Here is a 12,974-nt window from a genome sequence, read left to right as displayed (position 1 = left end):
CATCAGTATATAGAATCGCACTTTGAAATTCGAAGTGTTGATTTTAAAATTCCAGGCGGATTTTTTTCCGTGCGAAATTATTTGATGTGCGCAAATATTTACCCGTTCCTATTCGTTCAGCGTGGGAGACGTCGAACTCAAAAACGTGAGAATTAAATCAAATCGATACTATTGACGTTCGCAAACAAGATCCCCGCCGTCCGTCCACTAGTTCCGTGGCACAATAACACATGATAAACGTAACAAAAAGCCAGTGTATTTCGGCATCGGTTCCCATCGTCGCAGGATTCCTGATTAACGCAAGATAAATATGTACCAATGATGTTATTGAAAAAATGCCCACAATAACGTTCTTTCATCGAGGATTGTTTGCGTGGTAAAGAAATTCGTCATCCGATAAGCAGGTGTGTGTATCATAGTTGTCAAACATTAGACGAAATTTGACACATCATAACCTAATTTTCGATCAACAAACTTCTTCCGCCCCGTCACTGTTATTAGCGAATAACGGTACCAGCGGACTAGATATAGAACATGGGGAATCGGAAATAATAGCTCTCCGGTGGACGCAATTTGTCATTCGGTCGCTATTCTGCATACGGCGATCGTATAAATCAATTACAATATTATCGGGGCGCATTACAAAAGGACGTTGACATATTCATGCCCCAACCAACGATAAATCTTCGACGAGGAAGGTGATCTGGACCGTTTCGTAATTACATCTAAACTGTACCGTACAGGTTTTTGATGTTTCCTGTACAATGATTATTTCCTATCGTTACGTTGCTCAAAGCAATTTAAACGATTTATGTCTTACACCGGGCATAATGAGGCAACCAACAATCCACATCCATCAATATTTAATCAAGCCAACGGTATTATGCTGCCATCTGGAACTGTATCTAAGATTTACAATGTATTCGAGTTAAAGGAAACTGCAAATTGTCCGTTTGACGTATGTCAAGTAAATTCTACTTATACCGATTTAAAGGTTAGAAACACACGTTGTTCTGTGTTGTTTTGTTGTGTTAAAATAAATCGAAAATATGACTAAATTAAGGAAACAACGGAGAAGGAAAGTATACAGACACAATGTAAATAGGAAACGAATGCGAAACAAGATCTACAGCCTAGGATCTATCGGCTGGTAAGTTTATAATTTAAAATATTGTGATTTTGTAACCGTTTCCAATTCTAGTAAAGAAGTTAAAAATGCCTGGGACCAAAAGAAATCTATTCAGGCCAACATGACAGACATGGGATTGTCGTATGATCCCAATTTAACTATAGGCATTCCAAAACGCAAAAAACAACTTAAAGAGGCACTCGGTAAGTAGTTTTGCAAGCATTGGTGACAAGATAGTACTAACCACTATTTATCTAGGCGTGGAGAATAATGAATGGGATATAGAGGATATAGAAAAAACAAATATCAAGTCGAAAAATTATGTAGCAGAAAAACTAGAAGCTGATGCTAAAGCACCAAGAGAAAAAATGTTCCGGTTACCAAAGGGTCAGGTAGGTTTTTATTTACATTCACATTTATAGACTTAATTATTGATACTGGGGATTTCAGGTTGAATGGATTACTTACCTGATGAAGAAATATAACAAGGATTATAAAGCTATGGCTAGAGATAAGAAAAACTATTACCAGGAGACATGGAAACAATTAAGGCAAAAAATAAGAACATTCAAAAAAATTCCTGAACAGTATAATAAGTATTTGGAGGAGAATGGTTTACAACCTGATAATTCGGGCCAGTCTGATATGTCCGATGATGAGATTTAAATATCTGTTGTTAAATAATATTAAAAAGGACTGTAATATATATTTTAATTAATAAGAATACTTTATACGTCTCTTTATAAATGTATGTTTTTAATGTTGGTTTTTGTGTATATGACATTTTAATATCTTCCCATTTTAAAAATAACTGAAAGGATTTTAATCTACTTTCATTAATAAAAATATTGCACTTTATTACTACCTGGTTGGAGATTAGTGTTATTTTTAATATGTAAGGTGAAAAATACACATTCGACTTAGCATACGAGTCGACAGTAGTTTGATGAAGAGGTTTAAAGCTTTGTTCTTTTTAAATAAAGGTTTGAGCCAAATACATATTTTTGAAGCTATGTGTAATATATCTTATTACACTTATACCCCCACTAAAGGTATCAATAAAACTGTAATATATTTTTACTAATTCAAATAATGTTTTTATATGTAACTTGAAAAGTGCGCATTTGACTTACAACCTGTCGTAGTTTTCTCAGAATTCAACCGTGTTTTGCGCAAAATATAACAATTGACTTAAAAATACATTCTCATAACTGTTTATAACATTTATCAATAGAATTATAGGAATATTGTACCTGTCTTTTTATTCGGGATGATTTTCAATTATGAAACATGAGAAGTGCACGTTCGACTTACAACCGACCACAGTTTTCCTGTAAACTCATTGGTAAGCCCGCCTACAGTGGTATGATGAAACCTAGGAGTCAACCCCATTTTTCTGGAAAATATTTAAAATTATATTAAAGATGGAGATTAAAGAGTTAAAATAAAAAAACAACACCAAAAAATGTAATATTATTTAATTAAAAGGAGTACTCAACAACAACATACAACAATTGCTTAATAAAAATCTTCCTCGTTGAATTTAGCCTTGTCGCCCTGCTGATTCTTGACTTGTTCTTGATTGGAATACATATAAGCCACTTGTTGAGCGGACGTAGCATCCTCCACGCCCTTATCGTCGCGAATCCGGATGAATCTTGGGAATCGGAGCGAAATTCCCTTCTCCGGATCAACCTATTACGTATTTAAAATAATTTGAATTGTGTGATTGGATGAAAGGGTGATGGATACTTACAATACCGACGCCCGCTGAGTGAACAGGGGATAGCGATAAGTCGGCACACTTGATCTCCCACACCTGCACGGGTTCGAACCAATGATCGGGTTCCAGAGAAGAATCGTATCGGTAGTAACTCTTCGGTTGAGGTACTACGTGGTTTTTAAGGAACTCTGTGTGGGTTTGAAGGTCTTCATCGGTAAATCCTGTACCAATCTACAAAGAAACGTACAAAGATGCAGACAAATTAACCGGAAGAATGTGTTTAACGACGAACCTTGCAGATGCTCTGATATTCCTCTGTGTCTTTGTCGTAACACGCCAGCAAAAAGCCCCCATACGTCCCGGTACGTTTGCCTTTTCCCAGATATCCTCCTATAACGACCACGTCTAGGGTGTCTCCCACGCCTTCCAGATAATCCTTCTTCAGTTTGAGCCAATTCCGAGACCTCTTCGCGATCTCGTAGGTCGCCTCTTGTTCCAGTGTCTTCACCATCAGGCCCTCGCAATTTCCTTTCACGCTCTCCTCGAGGAATTCCTGAACCTCCTCCATCTTCGTCGTATCCAAAGCCTTGGCGAACAACCACTCGCCGTCGTGCTCTTTAAAGTGTTGCCGTAACAACTCGCGTCTCTCTTTGAACGGTTTTTTCACCAACGGTTCGCCGTTGAGGTATAAGAGGTCGAACATGAACACGCACACTTGGACTTTAATATCTGCTTCGTTAGCATCCTGAAATCCGTTATTAAAACAACAAATAAACATCCACACACCTGTAATACCTTTCGCTTCCTTGTACTGAGGACCTGGAAGGGTAGAATCTGTTGTTTCTCCTTGTCCCATGCCACAGCCTCGCAATCTAGTATACAAGACTTGACCTCTTCGGTTTTGCACTTGTCCAGTCTGGAAATGATGTCTGGATACTTCGAGGTGTTGTTCTCTTGATTTCTGCTGAAGATGGACACGTCTTTTTCGGAGATGTGAATCTGCGCTCTTTCACCGTCGTATTTCCACTCACACGTGAAGGTCATGCCTTCAAATCTCGTTAAAACTTCCTGGACACCTGTTGTCATTATGCAATTAGAAAAAAGCACGATATGAACTGATGTTTCATACCTTTAGTGGGATGAGCTAACATAGGCTTTAATGGTATTCCCGGGGTGAGTCTACAATGCTCCGGTAGCTTGTCAACACCTTCTTTCAGCAAAACGGGTATTATTTTATCATAATTGGGGCACTCACTGTAAGTTAAATCATAAATCATCACAATCCTAGCCATATCACAAACTTACCAGTAAGCAGTCTTCACTAACAAAGCCATCCTTTCAACTTCAGCCTTAAAACCTTCAGACGAGAAATTCTTTGACGCGTTTAACTCCTCAGGTGGGTATTCCTGGGACGGTGGCGTCATAGCACACGCCAAAGCCAAAGCCTGCAGCACAGACTGCTCTGCTAAACCTATTCTTAATTTACCTGATAGTGACCTGATGAGATATCGCGCTTCGCAGCCCTGGCAAGCCACGAACATCGCCTGGATCTTTTCGACTTTTTTTGTTTGAGACTAAATATATCATTAAATAAACAATTTTCAGAAAAAACTGAGAGGTAACTCACAGCATGTCCAGTCATCTGAGATATTTCCTTCAGTTTATCAAAAACACCTTTGACTGTCAACCTGGCTGGCTTGAAGATCATCCTCTGGTTAGACTTGGACTGTTCAGCTACCTTGCCCAAGTCACCAGTTTCCTGGGCATCATTTTTAATTTGGTTCACAGTTCGTCCTGTGGACTGAGCAATGGCTTTCATCAGACTTGTTTCAGCTACACCCAATTCCAAACCTTTGTGGAAAAAGCTCTTATAGCTAGAGTGAACAAAAGCATTTCATAACAGACACACCTTCATATGCAGGAGCGATTTTATTCAAACACAAATACACACTAGGCAAAAGGTCATCGGGAGTTAAAACCATCACTGAACGAAAATAGTTACTAAGAATTTCAATCATTTTCAGTCTTGCTGATACATCCTCTATTTCTTCAAGAGTCCTTGATAAGGCACTGTATGGTACTCTAAATATATATATATTTCATAAATACAATATCACAAAATATAGTTCCAAGATAAAGTCTCACCTTTCACCCTTTTTCCATGTGGCATCATTAATTGGATGATATTTACCAACTTTAGGATTATATTCTTTGGTCTGATTGCTGTTGCTATTTGTTGATTGTTTCCCAAAGACAATTTTATTGATCTTCTTCTCGGGAGTCCCCTGTTTCTCTTCAGTTTTCACTTTTACTTCAATGTTATCACCAGGCTTTTGTTGTGATTCTAGATCAGCATCAGAATCAGACTCACTATTTACTTTACTGGATGGAGATTGTTTTTCTGTCTTTATTTTCTTAGTTTTCCCAGTCAACTTAGATTCTTTAGATCTTTTACCTGATACAATGAAAATAAATGTCATTCAATATATATAGAATAATATTGCATTACTTACTTGTAGATGGTTCTTTCTCTATTTGCTCAGGGCTGCCAAAAAAAAAATTATATTACTTTATAAAAAAATATTGCGAATCAAATTACTTTTTATCACTGCTACTATATGATTTATTATCTTCGGCTTCTTTTTTCACATCTAGCTCTGGTGATTTCAGTTCATTTTTTACTCTTTTAGACTCATTATCCTTGTTATTAGGCTTAGTTCTTTTTGCTGTTAAATAACTCTAAATAACTGTATTTTTAATTTAATTGTACACATACCTGACTCATTTTTCTTTTTGCTGTTTTTAGGTGTTCTGAAAATATATCTATAGAGTTCTATGTAACATATTTAATTTAAGAAAGGCACCTTTCAGTACTAGAACTATCACTTGATTCCCTGGGTCTCTTCTCTGTTTTGGAACTGTTCACATAGTGTTTGAAATATGCATTAGTAAATGATACATTATATTTGAAAAAATTCGTATAAACATTAGCATAGCCAAATTGATTCTTACTACATGAACTAAATATTACCGTGCATAATTTAACTGTTTTTAACATCATAAACTATCAGAAAATTACTTTAACATACCCTTGTTTACTATCATCTGTTGAAGCATTTGGTTTGAAAAATGACCTAAAAAGTAATTTAATCAACAAAATATATGAACATTCTTTTATAATAACAATTACGTGATGCTTTTTTGAGATAATTTTAAAGACATTTTACTTTACTGATTAATGGTAACAAAATAAACTTTTTGGCGCCCTAAATATTTGAGGTTAGAAGGCAACACGATATACACCTTTATTATTTTATTACATAAAATTAAATTAATTTATTGAATTTTTATATATTATACTACATAACTACCCTAAAGGTATAATTCAAGAACATTTAATTACCTCTTAAAAAATTAAATTGATAAAAATTTGACAGGTCCCTATCGACTTCACTCATTCCTATATTTGAACACTATCGATAGTTAATAAGTTTTAGCTTAACTTTCGCTTATTATTCGCTAAGTAAGACATGCTAAAATGAAGAGCTCTGGTTATACAGTTATGCCATAACAGAAAAGTATTCAAATAATTATGGATTTTCAAAATAATAAACAAATAAAAAATTATCGATCTCGATACAAATGGCCCATTACTAAAGTTAACCAATGCGTGTTTTATGTTTTGTCAAAGACGTCCATTTGCAAATACTACCGCTGGTGCACAGTGTTTGATAAGTGCAGTAATTGATATTACATTGTTTTTAAAAATAAGTAATTTGTTATTGTTTTTCGTGTTCTATAAGTGAAGTAGTTTAATTTGCAATGGCTACTCAACCCCATAGCCGAAAAAGAGTTTGCTATTATTATGACAGTAAGTAAATTATTTCCGTAATTTATATTTAGATTTTTTAAATTTTTGTATGTGGTATCTTAATGCATGTCGAAACAACTTTAGTCCTCAAACAAGTTATTATTGTGCATTGAAAGTTGTCTAAAATGATCATTTTTTATTCTACGTGATGAGTGACGATTTTCGAATGTGTAAAAGCAGGGAGGCACGGCGGACTCTCGGGCGACCGTAGTTTTCTCGGAATTTGATTGGTGGGTCCGTCGTGCGAGGAAAGGATGATGCTACGATGTAAGGTCGCTTGCCGATTTACGAGTCGATCGTGCTTTTCTCGGCCTCCAAAACACCGCATTGAGATAATGCGTTATATCAATTTTTTTTTAAAGGTGATATCGGAAACTATTATTATGGCCAAGGACATCCGATGAAACCGCACAGGATCAGGATGACACACAATTTGCTCCTCAACTACGGTCTTTACAGGAAAATGGAGATTTATGTAAATACGATGCCCAAATAACTTAACGCTCATAATTTAATATTGTTTTTTTATATAGCGACCGCACAAAGCCACCGCCGAAGAAATGACCAAATTCCACTCGGATGACTATATTCGTTTCCTGAGATCAATTCGGCCAGATAATATGGCTGAGTATAATAAGCAAATGCAGCGTTTCAATGTTGGAGAAGATTGCCCTGTATTTGACGGATTATATGAGTTCTGCCAGTTATCTGCTGGGGGTAATGTAGACGCAACCGGTGGCTTTTGAACGCCGTATTAACGTCGCTTATTTTTAAACAGGTTCAGTAGCAGCGGCGGTCAAATTAAACAAACAAGCTTCGGAAATATGCATCAACTGGGGCGGCGGCTTGCACCACGCGAAAAAATCGGAGGCTTCCGGTTTCTGTTACGTGAATGATATCGTGCTCGGTATTTTGGAGCTGTTGAAATATCACCAGCGCGTACTCTACATTGATATCGATGTGCATCATGGAGATGGTGTTGAGGAGGCTTTCTACACCACGGACAGAGTTATGACTGTATCATTCCATAAGTATGGTGAATATTTTCCAGGTATGTTTTTCTTTTATTATAAATATTTTTGTCTTTAAAAATTTATTTCTTTCGTCTAGGTACTGGAGATTTGAGGGACATTGGTGCTGGTAAAGGCAAGTATTATGCCGTCAATATACCTCTGAGAGATGGAATGGATGACGAGGCCTATGAAAGTATTTTTGTACCGATCATTAGCAAAGTCATGGAGACTTTCCAACCAAGTGCTGTGGTAAGTTTGTTTACAGTTTAATAATTGCTAAACTTACTCCCATATTGACTATATAATTGAATCTAATACCATTTCTTTACCAACATGAATTCCTACTGTTTGAAATACCTTTGGAGCTCTGATATCATTCATTGTCTTTTAAGGACTAATCCTATACAGTGTTCTGACTCTGGAAAAGGGAGTTCGCACGGGACTAAATCTGGCGAATAAGGAGGGTGGGGAAAGACAGAGCAGAGCAGAGCTTTCTAACGACAAATCTGATTGACCAGGCGTTTTCTGGAGAATGTCTTAAAACATGCTAACTTTCCATTATGTTAATGTTTGCATAATTTGTAGGTCACACTCTTAGTTCTCTTAAATTTACCGAACATCTTCACAGACCGAATTCCCACAGCATGGAGCAAATACACAGACCAAAAATATCCAATTTCATTTCACAGTTGATAAGCTTTGGTCTCGATATCCTTTCCTTCCAAACAGTCCTTTGTTTTAATGTCACCAATAGTAAAATATGGCTCATGTCCAAATTGAATCAGATATCATTTCTGCTTTGTTTCAAGTTTATAATGTCCAGTGTCATGGAATGGAAGGAAAATTTATGTCCCAGATAGAAAAAGTAGTATTTTCCCATTAAAATTATCATCTTACAGTGTTCCAAGTTTTAAAAAAGTCCAAAACACAAAGTACTTTCAACATGTAGACCGAAGACCTAATCAGAAAATGGTACTTCTAAGTTGTCTTATAATTTTCGAAAACAAATTTTTGAAGAATGGAAATCATAGTGAATATCATGTTGGAACAAACTGGGCTGGTCTGGATATTGGAAATGGTTCAAGATTACAACTCCAAACACAATCATCGCCCAAGAGCAAAATAGAAGGCTTACAGGTGGATAAAGTGATATGAGTTGCTTGAGCCATGAGATAAAGATTTGATTGAAGTCTAAGAAGTTAACTTTTAACTTGAAAAACTTAAGTGAATGTTTAGGAATGGCGAGTGAGTTTGTGATTTCGCCATGAAAATTGAATGCATCAATGGAGAAAAAAAAATTTTCAAGGCAAACTGTCAATGCCACATATGGATTAATGATCTAAAAGAAACACTTTTTTTTCAATTGCTCACCCAAAGCGCGGTCTGCGACAGATCAAGCTAAAATGAAACTTCTTGGTAGCATCATGCTACTGCGTATTTATATCGTCTCCCTAACGTTTGGTGACTTAACTTATGGGTTATGTACTGAGAAAAAAACATTCCAACACTCAATGCATCCCACATTCCCTTTTATCTTTTAACCCTTAAGTGGTCAAACATCACTTTTTTTTATTCAACAGGTGTTGCAATGCGGGGCCGATTCGCTAACGGGCGACCGACTGGGTTGCTTCAATCTGACGGTGAAGGGCCACGGCAAGTGCGTGGAGTTCGTGAAAAAATACAACCTGCCCTTCATGATGGTCGGCGGCGGCGGTTACACCATCCGCAATGTGTCGCGCGCCTGGACTTACGAGACGTCCGTGGCTCTCGGCGTCGAGATCGCCAACGAACTGCCGTACAACGACTACTTCGAGTACTTCGGACCGGACTTCAAGCTGCACATCAGCCCTAGCAACATGGCCAATCAGAACACTCCCGAGTATCTGGAAAAGATCAAGACCAGGCTGTTTGAGAACTTGCGCATGTTGCCGCATGCGCCCGGCGTTCAAGTGCAGGCCATACCAGAGGACGCCATCAACGAGGAGAGCGACAGCGAGGACAAGGTGGACAAGGACGAGAGGCTACCGCAGAAGGACCTGGACAAACGGATCGTGCCGGATAACGAGTTCTCGGATAGCGAGGACGAGGGCGAGGGCGGCAGGAGAGATAACAGGAGTTACAAGGGCAGGAAGCGCCCGCGACTGGACAAGACGGAGAACAAAGAGGGCGAGGATAAGCCCAAGGAGGAGGTCAAATCAGACAAAGGTATTTAGTTATTTGTTGGGAAATATCGCGTTCGTCGAGCTGACGTTAAATATTTGTTCGCAGCACCAGTGGAGCAAGAGACCAGATGAAAAACCATCAACCACGCAGTATAATAGGATAATAATTCACGTCAGGTCCCGAGGAAGAGATCCGTTGACCGGAAGTTAATTCAAAAAATATGGTTAATTGATTCCTAAAACTAAACAGTCAAATTCTAAACGTTACAATTATGAAGTGACCTGGGCCTTGCTGGCCGGTGTGTACAGGACGATCGTGTACCGTGACATGTGGGAAACGGACAGTATTATTATTTTTTCCCCTCCCATCTTCAACAATTTTTAATTTTGCAACTACCCATCCCATTGAAAACTGTTTTTTGATAAGTCATTTTTAACGATGTGTACCTTCAATTCCTTGGATCCGTTATAATTACGCCGTGCGAACGCTCAATGACATACGTACCTCCTAACAATCCTCTCCAGTACAAAGATTGAAGTCGAATAGTTTTTCTCAATTTTTCTCAGCAGACAATCGACGCGCGCGCCGACGTAACTATAACGGTTATCACTTGTACATACAGATTGTAGGTTTTTTTTTCATTTTGTATTTATACAATGTTGTACCGTGAAGATATATTTATTCATATTGTAATTTGAGGCAGATCGAATAATTCAGTCTGCAATTTTTTATGAAATATATTAGGTTATAAGTACTGTTTTTTTTTGTTATCCCATTTTACTGATGTGCAACAGGTGATGCATCTCAAGGCAATTTTTTTGCTCGATTTTACGGTATACCAAGCAGAAAATATTACCATTCCAATTAATATTTTAAAGAATGAGTTCATTAATAAAGAGTGGTTGGACTATAATGTACATTTTTTGTCTCATAGTTTTAAATAACTTTCTGCTCAACACGTTCGAAAATAAATCCAAACATTTTGGTATTCAATAATTTACCGTCTATGAATATCAAGGATTACTATTACGATATGAATGATCATTAATGGTAACCATTAAAAAGTATATTTGTCCTTCCACGAGAAAATACTGAACTATTTGAAAAAGAAACGTCTAGAGTTCGTTTTATACTATCACCCACCACGTGTGTGCCATCATAATCAGTTACACTCGATTAATTTCTGCTATCGCACACGTGATTTCACAACTCACGTGGATTTATTAAAACTACTAATACTTTACGGTACAAGTAGTACATGGGTTGAATAAAGATTGCACATTTAATACCACAGATTTGGAATGCGTCTGGGGATACAATTTTAAAATATATCTTGATGAGAAGGAAATTGCGAATTTCGTTACAAAAACTTCTCTTTATTCGGTCAATTTAAAGGCACTGATTAAAAACTTTTCTACAGCCTTACACATTGATACTGACTACCATTATTTAATAAAATAATCGGAAAATCTGTGCGATGAAGACGTACTAACCAATAGTTCATAATGGCATAACACATTTAATTTCAGCACCTGCAAAACTAATAGATGGCTATTAGATATTATTGTATTGAGCTCCAACACGGCTCTTTTAATTCTGTCATAATTCATGATCACAAACGAACTAACAACTATAAGAAGCCCTTGAAGCGAAATCCTATAGGAACTAATCACATACATTATTTGGGTGGTGATAGCATCGAAGCTCGGGCTTTAAAAAAATCAGTATAAGAAAATATAAACCAAATTTTTGTACAATCTGTAATTCGGTGTGCTGGTACAAAATATCGGTATGTTGCGAGCTCATAGTTGATATTTCTATAAATCGCTCTAAAATTATTTTTCAATTCTCAGAAAATTCAGTTTCAATTGATCGCTATAGATAGATATTTTAGCCTACAGGTTGTCTTTTATAAGGTCTGCTTGGTTTTATAACGTCTGTTCACTAGATGTTCAAGCCACCCGCAAAGGTGTTTGAACCTTCCACAACAAATTACTGCATGTTTAAAGTGTATATTCCTCTAAAGCAAATTAGGTTTTGAGGGTTAACACCAACCTTAATTTGATTAACATCTAATATGATGTACAATCAATTATTCAAGTTTTATCTATTTAGTACTTAGTCGAGCAGAATCTTAAAACGCTTAAATTGATATTAACCATAAGGTATCTATTATAGCACTTAATTTATAGCTTATCACAACTGGTTTAGTTTCAATATTTTATAAAAACAAGATATGGATTCGTTACTCATCATTTAACGATAAGAAAATATCGATTTCTTAATCACTTGTAGCTGTTTTAGCATATTGGAAATTAGGACAGCCTGACAGTATTGAGATTAAAGAAAAAAGCAAAACAGAAAGATCAAAAAGTGGCTTACTTGATTAACATAAACAATGTTGTTTCTGAAATGACACTCTAATAAAATTAACTGTAATCGAGGCTTCTTGAGTTACCATTCATAGCATCAGAAGAGGCTGGGAAGCAAGCGATAGGAGACTGTAAGATAATAGATAAAGAAATGTATCAATCTGCAATAGTCAACTATATAACTTTCTCAGAATTACCAATATCTTCTCCATGTACCCAAATATGTAGTTCATAATCAACTAGCGGTTTTTAGCACACTGGAAGTTAGGAGGGCTACTGTGATTGTTAAATAAACATTATTAGTATTAAAGGATTAGAGAAAAAGGAAAAATAGGAAGGTCATAAAGTAAGTGGCTTACTTGATTAACATAAACAATGTTGTTTCTGAAATGACACTCTAATAAAATTAACTGTAATCGAGGCTTCTTGAGTTACCATTCATAGCATCAGAAGAGGCTGGGAAGCAAGCGATAGGAGACTGTAAGATAATAGATAAAGAAATGTATCAATCTGCAATAGACAACTATATCTCTTTCTCAGAATTACCAATATCTTCTCCATGTACCCAAATATGTAGTTCCTAATCAACTAGCGGTTTTTAGCACACTGGAAGTTAGGAGGGCTACTGTGATTGTTAAATAAACATTATTAGTATTAAAGGACTAGAGAAAAAGGAAAAATAGGAAGGTCATAAAGTAAGTGG

The 12,974-nt window shown here is 36.6% G+C and overlaps 3 protein-coding genes across 4 annotated transcripts; 2 read left to right on the top strand and 1 right to left on the bottom strand.

Annotated features, from left to right (window-relative positions):
* The first annotated feature begins 984 nt into the window (after positions 1-984).
* Positions 985-1,855, top strand: LOC143203378 (nucleolar protein 16). Its single transcript, XM_076415488.1, has 4 exons — positions 985-1,150; positions 1,202-1,332; positions 1,388-1,521; positions 1,580-1,855. Exons 1-4 carry the CDS (start codon positions 1,050-1,052, stop codon positions 1,793-1,795), a joined length of 582 nt encoding a protein of 193 aa, XP_076271603.1. The 5' UTR covers positions 985-1,049; the 3' UTR covers positions 1,796-1,855.
* A 737-nt stretch (positions 1,856-2,592) lies between these two features.
* Positions 2,593-6,272, bottom strand: DNAlig1 (DNA ligase 1). 2 transcript variants are annotated; one of them, XM_076415469.1, is made up of 15 exons: positions 6,043-6,272; positions 5,942-5,986; positions 5,717-5,770; positions 5,629-5,663; positions 5,452-5,578; positions 5,366-5,397; positions 4,998-5,307; positions 4,762-4,934; positions 4,480-4,703; positions 4,158-4,426; positions 3,982-4,106; positions 3,648-3,928; positions 3,145-3,597; positions 2,886-3,083; positions 2,593-2,824 (listed from the first exon to the last, which is right to left on the bottom strand). In XM_076415469.1, exons 1-15 carry the CDS (start codon positions 6,072-6,074, stop codon positions 2,648-2,650), a joined length of 2,535 nt encoding a protein of 844 aa, XP_076271584.1. In that variant the 5' UTR covers positions 6,075-6,272; the 3' UTR covers positions 2,593-2,647. The 2 variants fall into 2 exon arrangements, with proteins under 2 accessions (XP_076271584.1, XP_076271583.1); XM_076415468.1 differs by lacking the exons at positions 5,942-5,986; positions 6,043-6,272 and having other exon boundaries at positions 5,717-5,932.
* Positions 6,273-6,517: 245 nt separating this feature from the next.
* Positions 6,518-10,653, top strand: HDAC1 (Histone deacetylase 1). The gene is made up of 7 exons (XM_076415483.1): positions 6,518-6,723; positions 7,086-7,198; positions 7,257-7,440; positions 7,502-7,774; positions 7,834-7,985; positions 9,317-9,941; positions 10,005-10,653. Exons 1-7 carry the CDS (start codon positions 6,675-6,677, stop codon positions 10,028-10,030), a joined length of 1,422 nt encoding a protein of 473 aa, XP_076271598.1. The 5' UTR covers positions 6,518-6,674; the 3' UTR covers positions 10,031-10,653.
* The last annotated feature ends 2,321 nt before the right edge of the window (positions 10,654-12,974 follow it).

Source organism: Rhynchophorus ferrugineus, unplaced genomic scaffold (assembly GCF_030347505.1).
Source record: "Rhynchophorus ferrugineus isolate W39M unplaced genomic scaffold, kcgeb_rfMv2 rfM10, whole genome shotgun sequence".
Taxonomy (NCBI): domain Eukaryota; kingdom Metazoa; phylum Arthropoda; class Insecta; order Coleoptera; family Curculionidae; genus Rhynchophorus; species Rhynchophorus ferrugineus.
Note: the sequence above shows the minus strand (reverse complement) of the source record. Positions and strands in the feature narration are given on the sequence as shown.

What these genes read in the sequence shown, in the direction of transcription:
- DNAlig1 (XM_076415468.1), bottom strand. Translation starts at nt 5,913, where the DNA reads ATGATGTTAAAAACAGTTAAATTATGCACGGTAATATTTAGTTCATGT. An exon ending in GTTAGCTCATCCCACTAAAG is followed by an intron (nt 3,929 to 3,981) that starts GTATGAAACATC and finishes TAATGACAACAG; the next exon opens with GTGTCCAGGAAGTTTTAACG. An exon ending in ACTCAGCGGGCGTCGGTATT is followed by an intron (nt 2,825 to 2,885) that starts GTAAGTATCCAT and finishes AATACGTAATAG; the next exon opens with GTTGATCCGGAGAAGGGAAT.
- HDAC1 (XM_076415483.1), top strand. Translation starts at nt 6,675, where the DNA reads ATGGCTACTCAACCCCATAGCCGAAAAAGAGTTTGCTATTATTATGAC. An exon ending in GTATGGTGAATATTTTCCAG is followed by an intron (nt 7,775 to 7,833) that starts GTATGTTTTTCT and finishes TCTTTCGTCTAG; the next exon opens with GTACTGGAGATTTGAGGGAC. An exon ending in GGAGGTCAAATCAGACAAAG is followed by an intron (nt 9,942 to 10,004) that starts GTATTTAGTTAT and finishes ATTTGTTCGCAG; the next exon opens with CACCAGTGGAGCAAGAGACC.
- LOC143203378 (XM_076415488.1), top strand. Translation starts at nt 1,050, where the DNA reads ATGACTAAATTAAGGAAACAACGGAGAAGGAAAGTATACAGACACAAT. An exon ending in ACAACTTAAAGAGGCACTCG is followed by an intron (nt 1,333 to 1,387) that starts GTAAGTAGTTTT and finishes CTATTTATCTAG; the next exon opens with GCGTGGAGAATAATGAATGG. An exon ending in TCCGGTTACCAAAGGGTCAG is followed by an intron (nt 1,522 to 1,579) that starts GTAGGTTTTTAT and finishes TGGGGATTTCAG; the next exon opens with GTTGAATGGATTACTTACCT.